General features: G+C 37.0%; 1 protein-coding gene across 1 annotated transcript; it reads right to left on the bottom strand.

Moving 5' to 3' along the window:
- Positions 1 to 4,894: 4,894 nt before the first annotated feature.
- Positions 4,895 to 17,434, bottom strand: LOC115927712 (transient receptor potential cation channel subfamily A member 1 homolog). Its single transcript, XM_030993906.1, has 5 exons — positions 17,205 to 17,434; positions 16,811 to 16,925; positions 8,509 to 8,657; positions 6,010 to 6,131; positions 4,895 to 5,058 (listed from the first exon to the last, which is right to left on the bottom strand). The coding sequence occupies exons 1-5, from the start codon at positions 17,432 to 17,434 to the stop codon at positions 4,895 to 4,897; spliced, it is 780 nt and encodes a 259-aa protein (XP_030849766.1).
- Positions 17,435 to 22,215: the final 4,781 nt, after the last annotated feature.

The following is a 22,215-nucleotide window of genomic DNA, read 5'->3' on the forward strand; positions in this document are numbered from 1 at the left end:
GTTTATCATATACAGTCAGTCTCGTTCCTCTCATAACTATTTGTATAACTTCCTGTTCATGCTGATCTGCAGAATATTAGTATGTGATTGATTTTGTGTGTTTATTTTCATGGTGTTATCCATTTGTATACATTGAATTTAATTGAATCTATTGAACCGTAGACATATAAAAATAAAACATACCACCCCCCCCCCCCCCCAAAAAAAAGCATGTAACACACCCAATACAAAGTGAATAATAATTTATTCAGAGCCACACAAAAAAGCTTATTGCTTACATATTATACAATGCGAAGAAAGAACAGAGTAATTTTTTTTTTCCTATTCCATTTGATATAGTTATAAACACTGTTTAATGAAACATAATGTGGTTTGGAATTTAATTAGCTATGAGAATAATTTATACCATAAGACGTGTTAAAAAAGATCTGATTTAATTCTTCAATGTTTGACTCTTTTATTTTATCTTGTTGCACTTTAATCGTATCTTTGTCAATGTTAATTTTTCTGCAACAGCCTGCCAAAACAGTTGCGAAATTCTCCGATTGTATAGGGCCTACCAACTACAAAACGAATAACCAACGACACAGACATTTTCCGAGACATATACATAAGCTTCTCGAGCCCCACTGTTCAACAAACGACAGTGGCGGATCCAGGGGGGGGGGGCGAGGGACCCGGCCCCCCTGGAATAAAAACGTGTAAAAACACGTGATTTTTTGCTTGGGGGGGGGGGGATGCCCCCTCTCTTGCGCTCAAGGGGGGGGGGGCAAATTTTCAAATTTTCGAGCACAAACAAAAAGAAAAAATGTGCTCAATACCCCTTCGCGAGATGTTTCCGATACAAGCCTAGGTATCAAAGCATATAGAATACACAAGAAGTCTTACAAATTCAATGAAATAGATGACAGTTAGCACGAGAATGAGCCAGGTCCCGATCGAACCAAACAGGATCAAAGCGATCGGGTCCAGGTCCTCCTTCCACTTGACCTCTCCATCAGCCAACCACGTGTAGTTGCCCCCTGATAGGTGTTTTTTAACATAGTACGGTGGAGGGATGATAAGGCTATGGAGTGTCAGGAAGACTAGCAGTGTGAGTTGGATGAAAAATCGGAACCAGTATTGGACACGAAAAACTGTGTGCTTGTACTTAAACATCACACGAACTACAGGGTGGTCCAGTAACTCCTTACTCTTATCATTTGCAATCTGGAAAAAATGCAGAATGGTAGTTATTCGAGAGAATCTTGGTTCCATCCGTGATTATCATTGCTATGATTATTTTGTAAATAAATCATGACTTTCCAACAATTGACCACGCTGGTTGCTATTTTGTCTGATATTTTCTATAACAGGTACTGATTGCTTATCATATTTAGTTGTTGTTGTTGTTGTTGTTGTCAGTTTTTTCGTTATATTTTATGCGGGGCGTTTTGTATCCCCCACTCACTAATACCTAAGAAAAAACACTAGGGCCCGTCTTTTGCTTATTCAGGTTTCACAAAAGGAAAAACTACTTTTTTGAAAGTCGTTGCGATCAACTTTTTTCATAAACCCGATATTGGACAAAAGCCTAGAGCTAGCATCAGATTTTGATTTTCGTAGAATACAGTTAATCTCTCTAAGAGAAAAGAGTTGCGAGCATGTCTAGTGTTCATTTTAGTTTCAGTTTTCTGTTTTTGTTTCGTATTTCGCATAATTATATTTAACCTTTTGTAATGATCTCCCAGCTGCCCTAGGGCGCTCCAAGCATTCAGGGAATACATTTTATGTCAGGAACCCATTTACTAAACCTGGGTGGAGAGGGCCAAATGTGTACTTATTATTTTTCTTCATCATACCATGTGTTGCAAAGGATGATTTTTGGAGCGGCATAAGCGATCTGTGACATAGATACTGGCACCACTTTTCAATTTCCCATATTCATTGAAGTTAGAAGGCACCTACAAAAATAAAAAAAATAATCAACATAATGATATGAATCTGCAAATTTGCTTATAATATTCATGTTTTCATGTTCGTTAGCGTTACGTTCAATTTCCCCAAGGCATAGGCCTCGCAGAAACCAAAAATAAAAACAAGATGCACACAATTGTTATAAATATTAAAAAAGGCAACTATGTACGACGAGTTTGGGATAAAAAAAAAAATCGCCTTTTATATTGAATCATGTCTTTTATGATTCGATGTTGGGTGAGAGAATCGACGTTTTACTATTCATAATTATTTGCTACAAACAAGAATCCTCCTGTGCTCCATTATAATATTTATCATGGGATAAATAAGCCTATACCAAAGGCTTCAAGATTATATCACTATTTCCAGTACAAGATTAATCTATACCAGTATTAAAAAGTTTAATGAGGAGCAAAACAAAGACCCGAAACAGGTAATTCTCCGCATTCATCGTGTCACAGAAAGCAATCTCTTCGTCATTGGCATGCAATTGGTGACTATTGATTCATGCGATATTGCACGTGGGGTAAACACACGAGTGTGCAGATGCGAAGAAAGTAACCGAACTATTAAAGTAATTTTTGAATCGCCTAAAATTAACAATACTTATTTAAATTCTATTTCTAAGCAGAACCTTTTTTAATATGCATATCATGATAAGTCTCGTGTCAAACTCCCTCAATTAAGGTTTAGGAATATTAACAAATACAAGCATCTCAATCGTAAAAACTCCTCAAATTTGTAGAAAAATATTTTACAAAATTAAAGATTCAAGAGAATTGTTTCGTAATTCTTATCAGTTTTACCTTGCTTTTGTCGTTATCAGGTGATGCAGTGCTGAGATCAACCTTTACCGCTTTATAACCGTTTCTCTGCGTATTCGTCTTGTTGTCGCCGGTGTTCGAATCTGAATAGATAATATGAAACTGTTGATCGCTGTATGTACTGCATAGAAGGTCTGCCTGTGGCACATTGTTTTATCATGGAACAACCTATATAGACCATTTGAAGGCTTCAATATAATTTCACAATACCAAGCGCTAGAATTATATACATAAGTATTAATATTTGTGTTACAAAGTGATCCTTCAGTTAAAGGTGAAATTCAAAGAAAATCACAAATATGTAAAGTAATGTATCATTAGAAACTGGTAAGCTAACAGATGGCCATCGTACAAGTTTTAGGTCAACTACATATCGGGTGATTTATAAAAGTACAAATACAACCACCTCCATAGCAGCTGGGATATACGAGAGATACGCAGGAAAAATAACGATGTTTTAATGACGTCACTATATGGACCAATACTGCCATAATAATAATAATTGCAAAGCTATTATTTGCCAAATAATAATGAGTTTAAGGTATTTAAATAAAATGGCATGTCAAACCATTCAAAAGTGGATATGACCCGATTCTGATAAGTAAAATCTTTTGCTTCTAAATACACAGGATAGGGGTTAATTAACAATCAAAGAAACCAGACTTTCAAATTGAAAAAAACCCGGATTGATATGAAGGACGGCATTTGTTCCCTCTTGATACGACGAACATACCGCGGTGTGTGCAGCTGAATATACAACGGCGTCTTATTTTGTTTACAAGCGACAGATTCCTTTATTTTTGTATCGCTGCATTTGTCATCAAAATAAAACCATGCGCGGGGTTAAGAGTGAGGCAATAGATTGTACATTTAGCCTGACGGTAGTGAAGTAAGAGAAAGAACTCAAGAGAAGATGAAAACACAGGCACTGAAAATGTGTGAGATGTCATGGGACATCGTCTGTTTTGCAAATCATGTCCATACTGTGATCTCACACATCTCAGCAGCGTTCGGAGAGCTCTTCAGGTGCTATGCCGAGGCTGTATTTAAGCGTTTTGTAATTTATAATAATCATTACTTCTAATATTTCCAAGGATCGAATTTTGATAACCTTGTCGAATCAAAGTTTCAACTTTGCAATAATGAAAGTAAATTTAGTTTTTAAAATCAACGAATATCTACTTAAATTGGTGACTAATGTTTTGTGCAAAATTGCAAGTGTGGCAAACGAGTGAACGCACAGAGGCGAGGAAATTGATTTAAGTGTTTATTTTGTTTCTAATATTTTGACGAAGAGTTTATTTGACAGTACATTAATTTGTTTTGATTTGTTAACGATTAAGAGAAAAAGAGAGAACGGTTAAATGCAATATTGACAATAGTTTGTAGTCCAGTCAATAATATAAGCACCTGATTGTAACTTTATGTTTAGTTTCCTTCAGGGAGTACGTTTAAGGTTGATAAATGGCATTGTTTCATCATTTAAAGCCACACTGTACTAGAAGCCCTACCGCAAAATTTCACTCTAGCGCCAGCTTATATCACCGGTAGCAGTTTGGTCCCGAGGAAAATAAAGGTTTTCACGGGGAAAAGTGAAATGTAGAGATGAATTGAGTACTATATACAAATATGCAGTAAAATTGATATTGTATAGAAAGTATGAAAAGATACACATATATAAATATGAATGTTACTATTAATAACAAAATCTTTTGTATCAAGATAAATGCTAACTTAGAATCATCGCGCCGGTCGGTCGTGAAACAAAAGTGGAAGATCATGCTAATACGTACGTTAAGGACGAGACCTTTCGTAAATTTGCCCTAGGGTTTCCACAAAGAGTCGGGTAATTTGAAGCAACCCATTTCTAGTTAAAAGGGATTTATTTCACAAACTTTATCCCGACATTTCGTAAGCATTTACTATGCGTGTTTTCACGAAAGGTCGGGTAACGCGACCACCCGATCCGGCGCGATGACCCGATAATTCCAAATATGCCAAAATAAACACAATCGCAAAGACTTTCTAAAAATCAGCTTTGAGAAATTTCCATTTGCATCAGCTAATGAAATATTATTTCTTTGTGATGACGTTGATTTCTCGAAATTCTGTTACTATAGTGTTTCAGTAATTGTGGTATAATTACCCTCCCTCATCCACTCTGAGTACCAGTCCTCTAGTAATTCAAAGTCCACTTTGATCTTGACATTGCCGAGTTCTATATCTGCAGCTTCGTCTTCCGGTTTGATGCACTTATCCAGCACAAATTTGCAGACACCTTTTAAAAATCACAACAATTATGATAGTGTAACGTGTTTATTTAACCGAGGGACAATATAGCTGACCAAAATCAATCATCAAACATACTGCATCAAATCAAACTGATCTCTCCAACTTAACTGAAGTAACTCAGGACAGTAGATGATGACAACCTCACTCGAAGAAGGATGGAATGAAACTAACTTTAATATCCCAAATTATAACATGTGTCCAAGTACAAACCAGGCATCATTTCAAAATAAACCAATCAGGGGAAGTCATGTGATAAAAGAAACCAATGAGGTGAACAGGCTAGATAGATCAAAGGTAAGAGTCGAAGAGAACGAATGAGAGAAGAGAAAGTGCATGTTGCTAGGGCAGGACAAGGTAACAATGCATAGAGAAAGATAGGACAAAAAAGGAAACGGGTTGGAAGGTGAGGAAGGAAAACAGAGTGCGGCAGAAGTGCAACTGAAAGACTGTGCTGTAAGAAGGTGGATGAAAAGGGAACATGAGCTGGGAAAATGAATATGCAAATGAAGAATGCAAACATACAAATTAATATGAAATAGTGGATAAGGAAGAAAATAAGAAATTTACTAACTGCAATAAGACTATTTTAAACCGTTACAATAGTTTAGTGATTGTTTTAACTGACTGCTAAGACACTACGTATATATGCATGTAAGTAAGTAACCAGGGAACCGACATATTTTTAGTCCTCTCTGAGGGACTTGGTAATGAAGATTAATGCTTTACCCAAGAGCGTGAGCGCATTAACGTTGTTTCGAACCCGGGACATCCCGGTTGTATTCCTATTAAGAACCTTAACACAGATCCCTGTAATTATTTTCCGGTACTCTGCCCGTCATATTAATAACAATAGGCTCAATCTGTCCGTAACAGAAAAAACAACATCTTATCAAGTTTATCGAACGATTACGTCCAAATTAAAGGGTTAAATTACTACCTGGCATAGAGTTGATGAGTTTCCTCATAGGTGTCGGTCTGGGTCCTCCAACTGCACTTGTTGCAACGCGCGTCATAAGGCTTCTCCAATTATCTTGATCGAGCAACTCTACAGCAATCATCCTAAACAAAAATGTATTCATGTTCCAAGAATATGAATTAATTTTCTGGTAATACTATCAATTATTTTCCAGTTATATATAACAATATTTCACTGTTTAAGTATCCTATGGAAAAAGTATACATGAATTATAGAATTAAAATTTATAAATTTCTGAATTACCGAATTTCTGAATGACACGAATGGACCGTATCTCATTCCCTTTTTACACATGGCGTTATTTGGCTGGCTTTGATAGGACTACGTCAGCGACTAGCGTGACTTTTGAATCTTGGTATTAGAGTGACATCGAACAGTGCAAACGTTGCTAGATTATGGTTTTCATCGGCGCAGGTAATAGGGACTTTTAGAATTGCACGTTGACAGCCTTGACTGCAACGTGTGACGTCATTTTAAGGCACTGCGCATGCGTCACGTCGTCTCAGTCGGCGATCGAGAATGCGTCAACCTTGATTTTCCTAAATCTAGTACGGTACTAGTATATGCCGCGTGCGCATAAAATATACAGTTCCTCAGGTAGACAAAGGAACATCCCTTCCCTGCTATTATGTAAAAATGTGTAGAACAGGTGTCACATGCATGTTCACCTGTTCCACACATTTTTACATAATAGCAGTGAAGGGATGTTCTACCACGTAGCAATAGGCCATTTTCGTAATGTAACCAAATTTAATGCACAGGCCTTTGTGAAGTGCCCCAATACAAACTATTTCATTCACCTGATAGGAATAATAGTATTTCAATAGACAGAATCCAAACTGCATACATTATAGTTGTTGTCAGCCAGGTTGGACAAACATTATGGCTTGACCTACCTAGCAACACTTAATATATGCAGTTGCATTCTGACTACTGAAATACTATTATTCCTATCAGGTGAATTAAATAATTTGTATTGAGGCACTTCACAAAGACCTATGCATTAAATTTGGTTACATTACGAAAATGGCCTATTGTTGAGAGTAGAATGAGGAACTGTATATTTTGTCCTCTTTCTTTGTCTCTCATGTTCATAGTGTTACTTCATACATGCATTTATATCGTTGAGTGCAATCTAAACGATTTCTAATTGTAGTCAACATGGGCAGTTGAGTACGTTGACACGCATGGTCAGTTGGCGTTCGTCGTGTTCTCGTCCACTCATTCTAAAAGTCCCTAATAGCGGAGTCTACATAACGCTTCGTGTGAAAAGGGCATTGTCGCAATTATAATGACTCATAGGCTGCCATAAGCTTGCATGCACGCTACCATTATAGTGGTTGTACACGCGAGCAAGCTACTGTTCGCTGCTTCTTGCATGTTTGCAACCATTCGTAATAACTGTTATTGTTCATGTCTATTGTACTGTACCTAGTGTTTCGCACGCGCTATTGAAAGTACTATCGCGTTAATCCGATTATCTCAAAATAAACTTGGCACTGGGGGATTTGCGGCTTGGCAGAATGGGGATTAGCCCTGTGGCACGATAAGGGTTAAAAGCACGGTCTTAAAGCAATACCGAACTGATGACCTTTCTGCCCTAGCGTAATGTTTACTCCACAGCGTGACCTCATCGCCATCTAAGTGCACAAAATGATCTTCTCTATCAGTGGCGGATATTTGGGTCATTTGTACCATGTGCTAACTACGAACTGAGGATCGTTCAAAGATACTTTCATAAGTACAAGTTCGCCGACATCCTATCGAAAAGTAAAGTTTTCTACACGCGTTTCAAAGGGATGTCGTTGAACCTATACTTTTAACGTTTCGTAAAACAATGCCCAGGTCCATTGGAACAGGAAAGACTTAAAGGGATAGTTGAGCTCTGTTTTCAGACCGCAAATGCGTTCAAAGTGCATGGTTATTGCTCTTATTCTTATCTATGACGTTTCTAGTGCCCTTTTAGAACCTAAAATTTCTATGAACGGTTAATTTTAGACCACAAAATGTGTAAATTTAGCCAATACGATCATACCTATACAGCTCCACTTTCCAAAAAACACGGCGACCGTTAATTAATTTTTTAATTAAAAATAACAATACATGGTCCGGCTGGTTGTGCGTAATATAAGCAACACGAAAATGCCAACAACAAAAATACAGCGGCATTGGCTGAAATACGACGTAAAAGCTGTTATTTCGTTTTTTTCCACGGTTTTTTAAAAAATTTTCAAAATATATAATATTTGTTGTGGTACGAAATCGTTATATTTATGGATATTTCAGCCGTCTCTGAACCGATTTTGATCAAACAAAGATGAATTTGTCATTTAAATATTATGTTCTTTCAAATTTGACACTCAGTTTTTCATTATCTCACAACAAAAATTAATTTGTATAGCGCCCTCTGCAACAGAACTCAACTATCCCTTTAATCAAATCATATTGGTATCGACTTACTCTTTCCCATTGTCGATGGCATGGTCTAAGCAATTCAGACCGTCACAATCAAGAAGCCCTATCTTCACTTTAGCCTCTGTCAGCATCTCCAAGAGCATTTTAACGATGTAGATATTCCCTATTCGGCAGGCATACATGAGTGGTGTCATCTAATGTTAAGAACAAAATTTTAGAACAATTAATCTACATTTCCCACACTCCACCGGGATGCGGTAATTGGGTACCTGGCGGGAAATAATTAAATAAAATGCTACAGCGCCATGCTAAAGCCGGAGTAATAATCGTGGAGCGCCAGGAGTGTCAAATCTGACATACATGAGCACTACACAAGAACCCACTGTTATTGCAATGACGAATGTCGGTATTGCTTTGTTTTCGTTCACATTCTGCCTAATTAGGTGGTCTGTTATCAACAGACCACCTATTGATTTCGTCAGAATTTTCTTTATTATTATTATTATTATTAGGTGGTCTGTCAACGACAGATCACCTATTGTTTTCGTCAGAATTTTCTTTCTTCTTTATTATTTATTTATTTATTATTCTTTATTTTTATTTATTGTTCCCACTTTTTTGTTCCGACGATAACTCAAGATCAATTATGACAATTTCGTTCAATTTTGGCACAGTCATAGGTCATTGTCATAAGACGTGACAGGGACATTTTCAAGGTCATCAAGTCTTCATGACGTCATCCAGGCGCCATTTTGTGTTTTTTGGGATACTTTTTACTCATGATCATATCTTCATAACTGAAAGGCATTTCTCATTTATATTTATCATGATTAGGGTCAATATCCGTCCGGTCAGTTTCAGGTCAGAAAACGCGCGCGCATGCGTACGTCCGCGCGTTAGCGCGCACGCAAAAAATAAAAATGCTTCAAATCGTCTCAAATTAATTTTGCATACGTTTCAGGCCATTTTAAGCATTTTGCAAAAAAACGCGCACACGCGCATGAGCGCGCGTTTTCGCGTGTCCTGGCATTTAGCAACATAAAATCTCCAAATTTTCTCCGTCATCATATTTGAATCATTTTGCCAAGCATTTTGATACATTGTTCACCCGTTTCTGCCCATTAATAACGGAATGAGCGTCCGTTTAAGATAATGTCCGTGCGTGCGAGCTATTGTAATACATAGCATATATAGGCAAAAACATGCCATTTTAAAAATCGAAATAGCTCTTCAGATAGTCCGTCGACCCCCAATTTTTATATCATGGTTCGAGAAAACATGAGTTGGAGATATGATTTCATACCACCCTGACTCGTTCAAAGTGAAACAAAGTCATCATATTGGCATCTAAACTCAAACAAATGTATTTTGTTGATGACGTCATTTTTGTCTTTGTTTATTTGAGATTATCTCACTTATCTGTGATCGATTTTCTTTCAGATTTTGATATGTTGTAGCTGAGATAATTCTCTATCAAAATTATGCCATTTATTTTCATTTAGATGACTTCATTATAGTGAAATATTCGATTAATGGCGACAATGCATAATTTGTCATATTTGCGTGTTATGTCTATAGGTCACTTTTTTCAAAATATGAATCTGCATGACAATATGTTTTGACCAGTATCTCGGTTGTTATTCAACAGTTTACTTCCAAATTTTAGTATGTTGTAGCTGAGACTATATGTTATCTAATTCACCCCTCATTTTTTCGATAAGATGTCAGGATCATGCTCATGATCATCAATATCATTAACATTATCATTATCATCGTCATCATCGTCATCACCATTACTATCAAGATCATCATCATCATCATCATTGTTTACATGTCTATATAACTTCTACCTTTTTTCAATATAGTAAATAGTATTATCTACCATCAGACATGAAGACAGACCACCTTATTCGTCCTCGTGACGAATTAAATTTCTAGTTAGGTGGTCTGTTATCAACAGACCACCTATTGATTTCGTCAGAATTTTCTTTATTATTATTATTATTATTATTATTATTATTATTCTTTATTTTTATTTCTCCCCGTTTTTTGTGGCCCGGATAACTCAAGTTTGGTTTAGTTAATTTCATTAAATTTCGGCACAATTATAGGTCATTGTAATGAGACGTGACAGGAACATTTTCAAGGTCATTAGGTTATCGTGACGTCATCCAGGCGCCATTTTGTGAAATCACGTTATCCATCATATCTTCATGATGCATCAGCAAAGGTCATTCATATTCATATCACATATACTTTAGGTCCAGGGTCAACAGGTCATGTCATCAAAGGTCACATAAAGGTCATGACGCGCGCGTATGTGCGCGTCAAAATTTTAAATTGCTCAAAATCACTTAACTATTAAACGAGAGTACGAATCAGGTCATTTTAAGCATTTCAACATTTTCCGTCCGTTTGTGTCCCCGCGCGCGGTGTGCGCGCTCACAGCGCGCGAAAAAGGTCAAATTCAAAATGTTTACATGATTTGGATTCCTCTTAATGTAATTAACAATTTACATTAATTTCAGTCACTCTTCATATTTCATAAGGCCGTGAGCGTGCGTCAAAGTTCAAAATCCGCGCGTGCTGCTATGGGCAATATAATGCAAATTTCATCAAAAACATGCCATTTTAAAAATCGATATAGCTTTTCAGATAGTCCATTGACCCCCATTTTTTATATCATGGTTGGAAAAAGCATGAGTTGGAGATATGATTTCATACCACCCTGACTCGTACAAAGTGAAATAAAGTCATCATATTGGCATCTAAACTCAAACAAATGTATTTTGTTGATGACGTAATTTTTGTCTTTGTTTAATTGAAATTATCTCACTTATCTGTGATTAATTTTCTCTCAGATTTTAAAATGTTGTAGCTGAGATAATTCTCTATCAGAAATATGTCATTTATTTTTCATTTCGATGACGTCATCATAGTTAAATATTCGATTAAAGGCGACAATGCATAATTTGTCATATTTGCGTGTTATGTCTATGGGAGGTCACTTTTTTCAAAACATGAATCTGCATGACAAGGTGTTTTTACCAGTATCTCGGTTGTTATTCAACAGTTTTCTCCCAAATTTTAGTATGTTGTAGCTGAGACTATTTGCTATCTAACTATTTCCTCATTTTTTCAATCAGATGTCAGGATCATGCTTATGCTCATCATCATCATTAACATTATCGTTTTTATCATCATATAACATTATCATTATAATCATCATCACCTTTACTATCATGATTATCATCATGTTCATCATGATCATCATTGTTTACATGTCTATATAACTTCTCCCATTCTCAAATCTGTCATAAGACATAGACAGACCACCTTATTCGTCTTCGTGACGAATTAAATTCTAGTTATTATTTATTTTTATTTCTTCCCGTTTTTTGTTCCTAGGATAACTCAAGTTTGGTTTAGTCAATTTGATTCAATTTTGGCTCAGTCATAGGTCATTATCATGAAACGTGACAGGAACATTTTTAAGGTCATTAAGTTATCGTGACGTCATCCAGGCGCCATTTTGTGAAATCACGTTATCCATCATATCTTCATGATGCATCAGCAAAGGTCATTCATATTCATATCACATATACTTTAGGTCAAGGGTCAACAGGTCATGTCATCAAAGGTCACATAAAGGTCATGACGCGCGCGTATGTGCGCGTCAAAATTTTAAATTGCTCAAAATCACTAAACTATTAAACGAGAGTACGATTCAGGTCATTTTAAGCATTTCAAAATTTTCCGTCCGTAAGTGTCCCCGCGCGCGGTGTGCGCGCTCACAGCGCGCGGAAATGGTCAAATTCAAAATATTTACATGATTTGGATATCTCTTAACGTAATTGACAATTTACATTAATTTCAGTCACTCTTCATATTTCATAAGGCCGTGAGCGTGCGTCAAAGTTCAAAATCCGCGCGTACTGCTATGGGCAATATAATGCAAATTTGATCAAAAACATGCCATTTTAAAAGACGAAATAGCTCTTCAGATAGTCCGTCGACCCCCAATTTTTATATCATGGTTGGAAAAAGCATGAGTTGTAGATATGATTTCATACCCCCCTGACTCGTACAAAGTGAAACAAAGTCATCATATTGGCATCTAAACTCAACAAAATGTATTTTGTTGATGACGTCATTTTTGTCTTTGTTTAATTGAGGTTATCTCACTTATCGGTGATCGATTTTCTCCCAGAATTTAATATGTTGTAGCTGAGATAATTCTTTATGAAAAATATTTCATTCATTTTTCATTTCGATGACGTCATCATAGTAAAAAATTCGATTAAAGGCGACAATGCATAATTTGTCATATTTGCGTGTTATGTCTATGGGAGGTCACTTTTTTCAAAACATGAATCTGCATGACAAGGTGTTTTGACCAGTATCTCGGTTGTTATTCAACAGTTTTCTCCCAAATTTTAGTATGTTGTAGCTGAGACTATTTGCTATCTAAATATTTCCTCATTTTGTTTAATCAGTTGTCAGGATCATGCTCATGCTCATCATCATCATTAACATTATCGTTTTTATCGTCATATAACATTATCATTATCATCATCATCACCTTTACTATCATGATCATCACCATGTTCATCATGATCATCATTGTTTACATGTCTATATAACTTCTCCCATTCTCAAAGCTATCATAAGACTTAGACAGACCACCTTATTCGTCTTCGTGACGAATTAAATTTCTAGTTATTATTATTATTCTTTATTTTTATTTCTCCCCGTTTTTTGTGGCCCGGATAACTCAAGTTTGGTTTAGTTAATTTCATTAAATTTCGGCACAATTATAGGTCATTGTAATGAGACGTGACAGGAACATTTTCAAGGTCATTAGGTTATCGTGACGTCATCCAGGCGCCATTTTGTGAAATCACGTTATCCATCATATCTTCATGATGCATCAGCAAAGGTCATTCATATTCATATCACATATACTTTAGGTCCAGGGTCAACAGGTCATGTCATCAAAGGTCACATAAAGGTCATGACGCACGCGTATGTGCGCGTCAAAATTTTAAATTGCTCAAAATTACTTAACTATTAAACGAGAGTACGAATCAGGTCATTTTAAGCATTTCAACATTTTCCGTCCGTTTGTGTCCCCGCGCGCGGTGTGCGCGCTCACAGCGCGCGAAAAAGGTCAAATTCAAAATGTTTACATGATTTGGATTCCTCTTAATGTAATTAACAATTTACATTAATTTCAGTCACTCTTCATATTTCATAAGGCCGTGAGCGTGCGTCAAAGTTCAAAATCCGCGCGTGCTGCTATGGGCAATATAATGCAAATTTCATCAAAAACATGCCATTTTAAAAATCGATATAGCTTTTCAGATAGTCCATTGACCCCCATTTTTTATATCATGGTTGGAAAAAGCATGAGTTGGAGATATGATTTCATACCACCCTGACTCGTACAAAGTGAAATAAAGTCATCATATTGGCATCTAAACTCAAACAAATGTATTTTGTTAATGACGTAATTTTTGTCTTTGTTTAATTGAAATTATCTCACTTATCTGTGATTAATTTTCTCTCAGATTTTAATATGTTGTAGCTGAGATAATTCTCTATCAGAAATATGCCATTCATTTTTCATTTTGATGACGTCATCATAGTTAAATATTCCATTAAAGGCGACAATGCATAATTTGTCATATTTGCGTGTTATGTCTATGGGAGGTCACTTTTTTCAAAACATGAATCTGCATGACAAGGTGTTTTGACCAGTATCTCGGTTGTTATTCAACAGTTTTCTCCCAAATTTTAGTATGTTGTAGCTGAGACTATTTGCTATTTGAATATTTCCTTATTTTTTCAATCAGATGTCAGGATCATCCTTGTGCTCATCATCATCATTAACATTATCGTTTTTATCATCATATAACATTATCATTATCATCATCATCATCACCTTTACTATCATGATCATCATCATGGTCATCATGATCATCATTGTTTACATGTCTATATAACTTCTCCCATTCTCAATTCTATCATAAGACTTAGACAGACCACCTTATTCGTCTTCGTGACGAATTACATTTCTAGTTAATATTCGTCTTCTTCGTGTTTTCGTCAGGAAATCGCTTTCATTTTGCTCGTAGTTCTTGTAATCATTAGTTATGCCCTTTCATCACGTCTGTTTCCTTTTAAATTGCATAGGCATAAATTCTAGCATCTCGTCAAGGTCAGTACATTCTCCGATTTTCGAAATCACTCATGCGTAACCGTCTAGGCGCCATTTTGTCAGTTTTTTGGTCCGTTTTAAGGCCTTCCTTTCTTCCTTGCTATCTCCACTATCCTACCTCCTAAAGAGTTCTAAAACATTCATATAAATAGTCCAAGAGATATTCTTTTATATGCAAAGCATAACCTGACCTTCAAATGCCATCTTCGTACTGCAAATTCAAATCCGAAACCTGCTCCTTCAAAAAAATTTAAATTACTTGATAAATGGACCCCTACAAATCTGAAATTACCATAACCTGTTGATACCCATTTCGTTTCGTCTCAATTTCTTGCATTGTCTTTATCTCATAATTACACAAAGCCATGCTGAATTTCACACTCCAATAAATGTGAAAAGATAAATAGCGCCCTCAAAAGTTCTGGGAATTGGTTTTTATTTCTGTGACCGTATCTTCATCGTTTCTGGCCAAACCGGTACCCTTTTTTGGATTAAGATACTTAAAGATATGCCCTTTCCAGCCAAAAAATACGAAATTATATACCCTAACTTTGACCAAATTTGAGAAAAATGCCCTCCAAATTCGCCATTTTCAAGAAAATGGCGAAATAGCTTCAACTTGCTCTAAAATAATGATCATTAAACCTACGTCTATGAAACTTGGCATACACATGTATCCAAACACGTGATAACTTAATACCAAGTTTTTGTATATTTGATGGCGTCAGTTTAAAATTATTGCCAAAATAAAATGATTTACTGTGCATTACGTATAAGCCACTTTATTGCTTACAAGACATTGTACGCAGATGCCAATGGTGTCAAACTGACTGTAATGAATTGACCTTTCGAATGATACCAACTACGGAATATATTCACTAAGAAAATTTTGAGTAAATCGAATTTGAAAAATGGTCACTAAACAAATTCTGCTGAGATTCCACCCAATTATAACACGTATCGGCCATGACGTCCTTTTTCTGACTGCTTTTCGCCTCCTCCCCCCCCCCCCCCGTTTTTTCCCTTGAAATTATGCAGTGATATTCTGAGTTGCAATGCGCAAGGCACCTCGAAGCCGGATTTTTGAAAATCTCCAAGGGGGCCAATTATGACGCCATGTTATACTCTGCATGATTTTGTTAGTATGGGCGGCTGTGTGTGCCACAGAGGGCAGCACGCCCGCCCCCCCCCCCCACACACTCCGAGAACGGACGGACCCCATGCGTGTTACCAAAATGCCCTTTTCGTAACAAAAGAAAAAGGTCGACCCGTATTGACTTTACACACCGAACTTTTGCTGCAAAGGGGGGGGGGGGGGGGGTGCTGAAAAAGGCTCGTATAACAAAAGAAAAAGGTCGACCCGTATTGACTTTACACACCGGACTTTTGCTGAAAGGGGGGGGGGGGTCGCTTGGAACACGCATATGCGTACCCTAAATAACACTGAGTGGGGGGGGGGGCGGGCGGCACCACGTGTTTATCATGCACCAAATCCCATTGAATTTGCACGCAGTGCTTATTGCGAGCCCTTTCTAGGTCCCTTCCTGTATTCCAATTTCCTCCAAACTTCGTAGGTAGAGTCTTTAGCATTCCTTTAAGGTCACAAATTCTTCGTTCCCTGGAATCCCTCTTGTGTGACCGTCTAGGCGCCATTTTGTCCTTTTCGGGACGTTTTGGAGGCCTTTTTTCGCCCTACCTATCTCCACAATCACAAAAGCTACCAACTTCTTACAAATTGCTCTGGAAAGTCCGAGAGAAGCTCTTTCGTTTGAAACGTAGAAACACGTGCGTAATTACACGCATATCGTTGTGACACGAGTGCATGTCTAGTTATTATTGCCATCATCATTTCGGATATTATGTCAATATTTCAAATGTCTTGAGCAAATGCCAAGCCAAAGCGTTTTTCAGCTTGCTATAGTTGCTATAAAAGATATCAAAGCTCCGTTAAGAATTCTTTCTTTCTTTTTGTTTATCTCTCTGTCTGTCCGTCTGTTTCTTTGTATATGTATTTTTGTTATTGTTCTTCAATTTATCTCTCTTAAGTACTACTACTACTACTGCTAGCATTAATATAGTAACGATAATTATGATATGAGTAATAATGATGATAGTAATAGCTATTACCTTGTTGTTGTCCTTGATTTCTGCTAGTCCCTTGTCAGTTTTCAAGATGAGAGCACTAGTCATTATGTAACCTTTTTCAATCGCCACGTGGAGTGCTGTTTGTCCCTTCTCATTCCTGTTTATAAAATAAAGCAATTCATCGTTGAAAATAAACAAATACGTTTTAAAGCGATACCGAACTTTCTACCTTAGCACAATGTTTATTGCACAGCACCACGGTCAACATACCAACAGTGCGTAACGAAATATGTAATTTCGATTTCGCAAAAAGAGGACTCGATGCGACATCCAACAGCGCGGCAAGTTACAAGACCGTACTGCTACAGCTTACCTGAGATGGAATTTTGAGATAGGGATTTTAGGACCATTTTTTGTATGTATTCGGGAATCTTACTTTTTCTTCATTTGAACATCCGGGTTCTTGAGGATAGCCTTTGTTGTTTGATGATGACCATTTCCTGCAATTAAATGGAGCAATGAGTTACCACCACTATAAGCGTTGTTGATAATGTCCTTGTCCCAGGCAACCAGCTCAAGTAAACTCCTGAATAAGATATAAAAGACAAAGATGTAGAGACAAGATTTTGTTTCGAAAGTAGAAGTGTCGTAGTCTGGTAAAAACATCTTCGGACTGTCGATCACATGGTTCAAGTCCCGCAATGGAAAGACATTAACCTACATTTTTTTATTCCCTACCAAGGTGTTAAATAGGTAACCGCTAGGATGCGAACGTTAATTTAGTTTTACAAGGTGATGCCTGGCCGGAATAGTCCCCTGGAAGTGGAGCGCGTGCACTATCACGTGCAGATTAGCAATTGAATCAAATGCCTTGGGTAATAATATAGTTAAATCGACTGCTATGAGACGCCTGGCTGTTTTATAGGCTCAAGGGGTCATAGCCGGATGCAACGTCCCCGAGAGCCAACATCCAGGCCTCGAGTAATAGAGCAGTCGATATCTCTTTTATATAAGGAATTGACACAAAAATTTACAAATAATTTTACATTATCCTTTTCTTGAGTAAAGATTGGTTTAAACATCACGAACAATCTGAGAAACTGTCTGTTAATCTTCGCTGGAAAGATGACTGAATGTTATAATCATTTGGGAATCGCAGACAAAAAGCACTGTATGGTGTCCGCGCTCGCACAAAGCAAATGTTTACACGTAAACCAATGGGGATATCATCAAAACTTTACTATTTTCTCGGTAACCGGAATATTTAGGGAATCTTACTCATGAACTGAAGAGTATCATTCCAAAAGGAGCTAAATCCACTTTATTTCTCGACTTTCCCTTTTATTTCTCAACTTTCCCTTTAGTCATGCAGCTTCATGTTGTTATATACATGTTACAGGTGTCACCCTGGACCAATATTTATCATAAGAAAAATCTACCAGTTCTTTATGATGTTTACTAAAGTTTTAAAATAAATTGTGTGGATAAAACTTATTTGGGAATAAAACATGGAATTAGCTCCTTTTGGAATGAAACGGATTTAGCTCCTTTTGGAATTAAACTGTGATATGCTGTTTAGTTTCTTTTTAAAAGTTTTTTTTAGTTGTAATTTTATTATTATTATTTAAAAGGAAAAGTTTGCTACTTAATTTGAATAAATTTCAGTGACTTTATTGAGAAGAACAAAAAAAAAAAATTATACACGCATTGTCCTATCACGAAATCTGTTAACTTTCGAGAATATTTCTCTCTCACAATTGTTTCATCACATAGACCATTTTGTGCGGTGTTTATATAAATGTAACAATTAGACACAAATATCATGATACAAAACAGAGTTTTTTAAATTAAAAGCTGCTTTAAGATTGAATATAAGGTACAGTGATCTCTTTTTTTATTTTTCTAAAACGGATAAATCAATTTCAGTTCCACATTAGCTTTTGTATTTTATTTGGAGCAATGACGATCACAAGCATAAGTGTGAAATCTTTGAAGCAGAAAGTACATTGTGCCAGGAAGCAACGCCAAGTCAGAGGTGCGTGTGTTCTATATTGTGCTGTGATTAGTCAACTGGATTTAGCTTCTTTTGGGACGGAACCGATTTGGATTTAGCTCATTTTTGGAATGAAACATGACATTGAACCTAAAAATGTTCATACTTCCTGGTGAAATTTTATATTGTGACATAGTGCATTTTGTTCTCATGTAGGAATTGATTATTTCAAGAAAAAAAAATGGATTTAGCTCCTTTTGGAATCAGGCTCTTCATCAACTATTGACCGTTACTGGCATTGTTCGTTTCTTTACGGAAATGGCTAAAATTGCGAGTCCAATTTTGACCAATCAGATGGCCAGATTTCTAAAGAGAGGTATATAATATAAACGAAGCATTAGGCGCTATACAAATGTGACGATTATCATCACAGAGTTGTAATTGAAAGACTATTTCTCATTTGATGAACAAAATGCTATCTACCTCACATTTGGTACCAAAGTGCTAACGTCATATTTGCGCGTAGTCCAGATTCTGGCCGTTTTTGTTTTTGTTATTCTTCAATAATATTTTACACGCATCCCACAAAAAAAAAAGGCTAAGGTTATTTTCTCAGCTGATTGGGCGAGCGACAAGCAACAATCAAGGCAGTAGATCAATTTGCTCCTCGTCCAGTATACTCGTTATAAACAACAGGGACAGCGCATGAGGTTCATCGCGAAATCATTCAAGCTACGGGCTAGGGCAAGGTGACCCTCATACAATTGTTTAACATTGTTTGGAAACAGCAACCTTGACAACTTGGCCAGTGTGACATCCTACTTCGGTAGGCATCGTTGGCTATGTAGAGGGCGCAAGTAGTGCAGTCCCGCTTTACAGGGAATAAAAATTCTACGAAATGTATACCTATTTTAGGTTTAATTACATCTTGGATAGAAAAAGTACAATAATTTTTCGGAGAAAATGTTCACAAAGTTTAAGATATTTTGACGTATTTGCTGATTCGCTAATGAAGATCTATACGGGTAAAAAACGAAATTTATTAACATATTAGGGCTTGTAATAATAGGCTTACCTTAACGAGGCGGTTTACAAATTAGTACATTTTTAAAGGATTTAGTGGAAACGCCAGGTAGTTGGCAAAAAAAGTAGAGGACATTAAATTAAGTCTAAAAGAACGGTTGCTTTAGTTTGTGTGCTGTCTATCACAAATATTTACCTTAAACACATGGGGTGGTATTCTCGAAAGCGGCCTAAGTTAAATCAGTGGCCTAAACCTGGTTTAAACCATGGACTATCTTTTTTGCTATTCTCGAAGGTGGCCTAAAGATAAGCCAGGCTTAAATACGTCATAGTTCGGCCTAACTTTAGGCCGCTGAGAGGGCAGGTTTAAATACGTCATAGTTCGGCCTAACTTCGCGTGACGTCACTTTTGAGTTAAATCGACTGTCCGCGGAGAGTGAACGGTAAGTTTTGCATTTGAATTTGTATATTTGATAACAATTTACACTCTTCTGTATGGATAAGCGCTCATCAAAGTTACACCAGCTAATAAAGTATTTTTGTTACTTTCATGTTGCTTTACTGGTGATAATCTAAAATGCTTTTAACTGAATAAATTTGGGGAAAACTTGGTAAATGTTCACAGTGTTCGCAGACCAGTCCCATACGTGCAAAAAATTGTCGGTAAAAATTTTCGTTTCCTGAGATTGAGCAATTTCTTACCGGGTAAATTCCCCCCCCCCCCCCCGCTTTGGAAGTCGCTCCGCCGCCCCTGGACGTCACATTGATCACGTTGGTGCATCCTCTCCACACTGCGCGCATCCATTGTCGTAGCCCATTGTCTTAGTCCATTGTGACGTCGCAGCTTCGGTACTGAGCATGTGCACAAACTGTAACCATGGTGAATGATCCATGGACTAAGTTAGGCCAGGTTTAAACCATACTTGAGGCTGTAGCATAAATGCAAAACTTGAGGCTGTAGCCATCCGTCGTACGGAGCCGTCAGGCTGAGTACGATAGCTGCTTAAAACAGCCCCATTGGATCAGTTAGGCCACCTTTCGAGAAATGAAAATGACTTAGGTCAGCGTCCTAAGTTAAGTCTGGCCTAACTAAACCACGGACTAAGTTAGGCCAGGTTTAACTTATGCCGCTTTCGAGAATACCACCCATGGTTATTATTGAAAAGCGTTTTCATAGCATAAAGAAATACTCTTTTTGGTGCGGCTTGGTTTTCAAGTGTGTAGGTAGTTGTGTGTAATGTGACATTGTATAAATGATGCATGATAACGAGTTCATTTTACGATCTAACCATACTAGACTTGAGGCTGTAGCCATCCGTCGTACGGAGCCGTCAGGCTGAGTACGATAGCTGCTTAAAACAGCCCTATTGAGAGGGGATAGAATGTTCAATGAGCAAATGAAAACATGCATAATTTGTTTTATAAACGACACTCGTAGATTTCTGTTATTTGATATAAATAATGGGATTTATTTTTAATATTGTTTCGTGTCAATATCGCTGACCAAAAAACTACACACAGATATAGATACACTTACACCTATACCCGTTTACACGCAGTGGTACGCAAGACAGTGTAGGCCCACACGCAGTTTAAGTGCACTAACTTCCTCACGCCCTGATGCGCATCATGTGCTTAGTTGAATAATACTGAAAACTGTTGCACGCTTTTTCATGGAAAAACGTGGGAAAGTCTCAATGAATAAATCACACGTGGCTTGGTTTGACCAATCAGTTGGAATTGACTTGGAAAAATATTATTCATATTTCGTGTATTGTAAAAATGTAAAATCTTACTCTGTTCGGCCTTTTTCTGCACAAAGTCGGGTCAATTCCCTTGTCCGGATTTGCTTCTTGCTCACCTTGAATTCATCAGATTTGTTAAGCAATTTCTGGAAATGAGAACAAAAGAAAACGGAAATAAAAAAATATGTCTAATAAAAAACATACGTATAAACATTTTTGCATAGCGGGAACAAGTCAAAATAAGCGAAAGAGCGAACAGATAAATACAATAAAGTGATTATACAGTGCGTCCCAGAAAAATGAAACCGGAACTTGTTTAAAATAATGTTTGCCTTTCCATAATTTGATTAAACGAAACACAAATATGTGTCATTTATATTAATTATGATTGTGATTACGTTATGATAAAACTTTCACAGCTCTACTGTATATATATAAACACAGCGTTCCAGAAAAAACGAAACCGAGAATTTCGTTTCGTTGACGATCAAACATGCACAAAAAAGACGAAAGTCCTGATGCAAAGGGCTCTAGTGCATCGACTTGGTTTCAAACCCAGAACCTCCCGTATACGATACCACTGCTCTACCACTAAGCAATCAAGCCTCCGTCTAAGGTCGGTCCGTATATCGTCTCATACGGCACCGGCTTCGTGGAGTGGACATACCTGAAGTACTTTGAAGAGG

Source organism: Strongylocentrotus purpuratus, unplaced genomic scaffold, assembly GCF_000002235.5.
Source record: "Strongylocentrotus purpuratus isolate Spur 01 unplaced genomic scaffold, Spur_5.0 spur5_scaffold_20, whole genome shotgun sequence".
NCBI classification, from domain to species: Eukaryota; Metazoa; Echinodermata; class Echinoidea; order Camarodonta; family Strongylocentrotidae; genus Strongylocentrotus; species Strongylocentrotus purpuratus.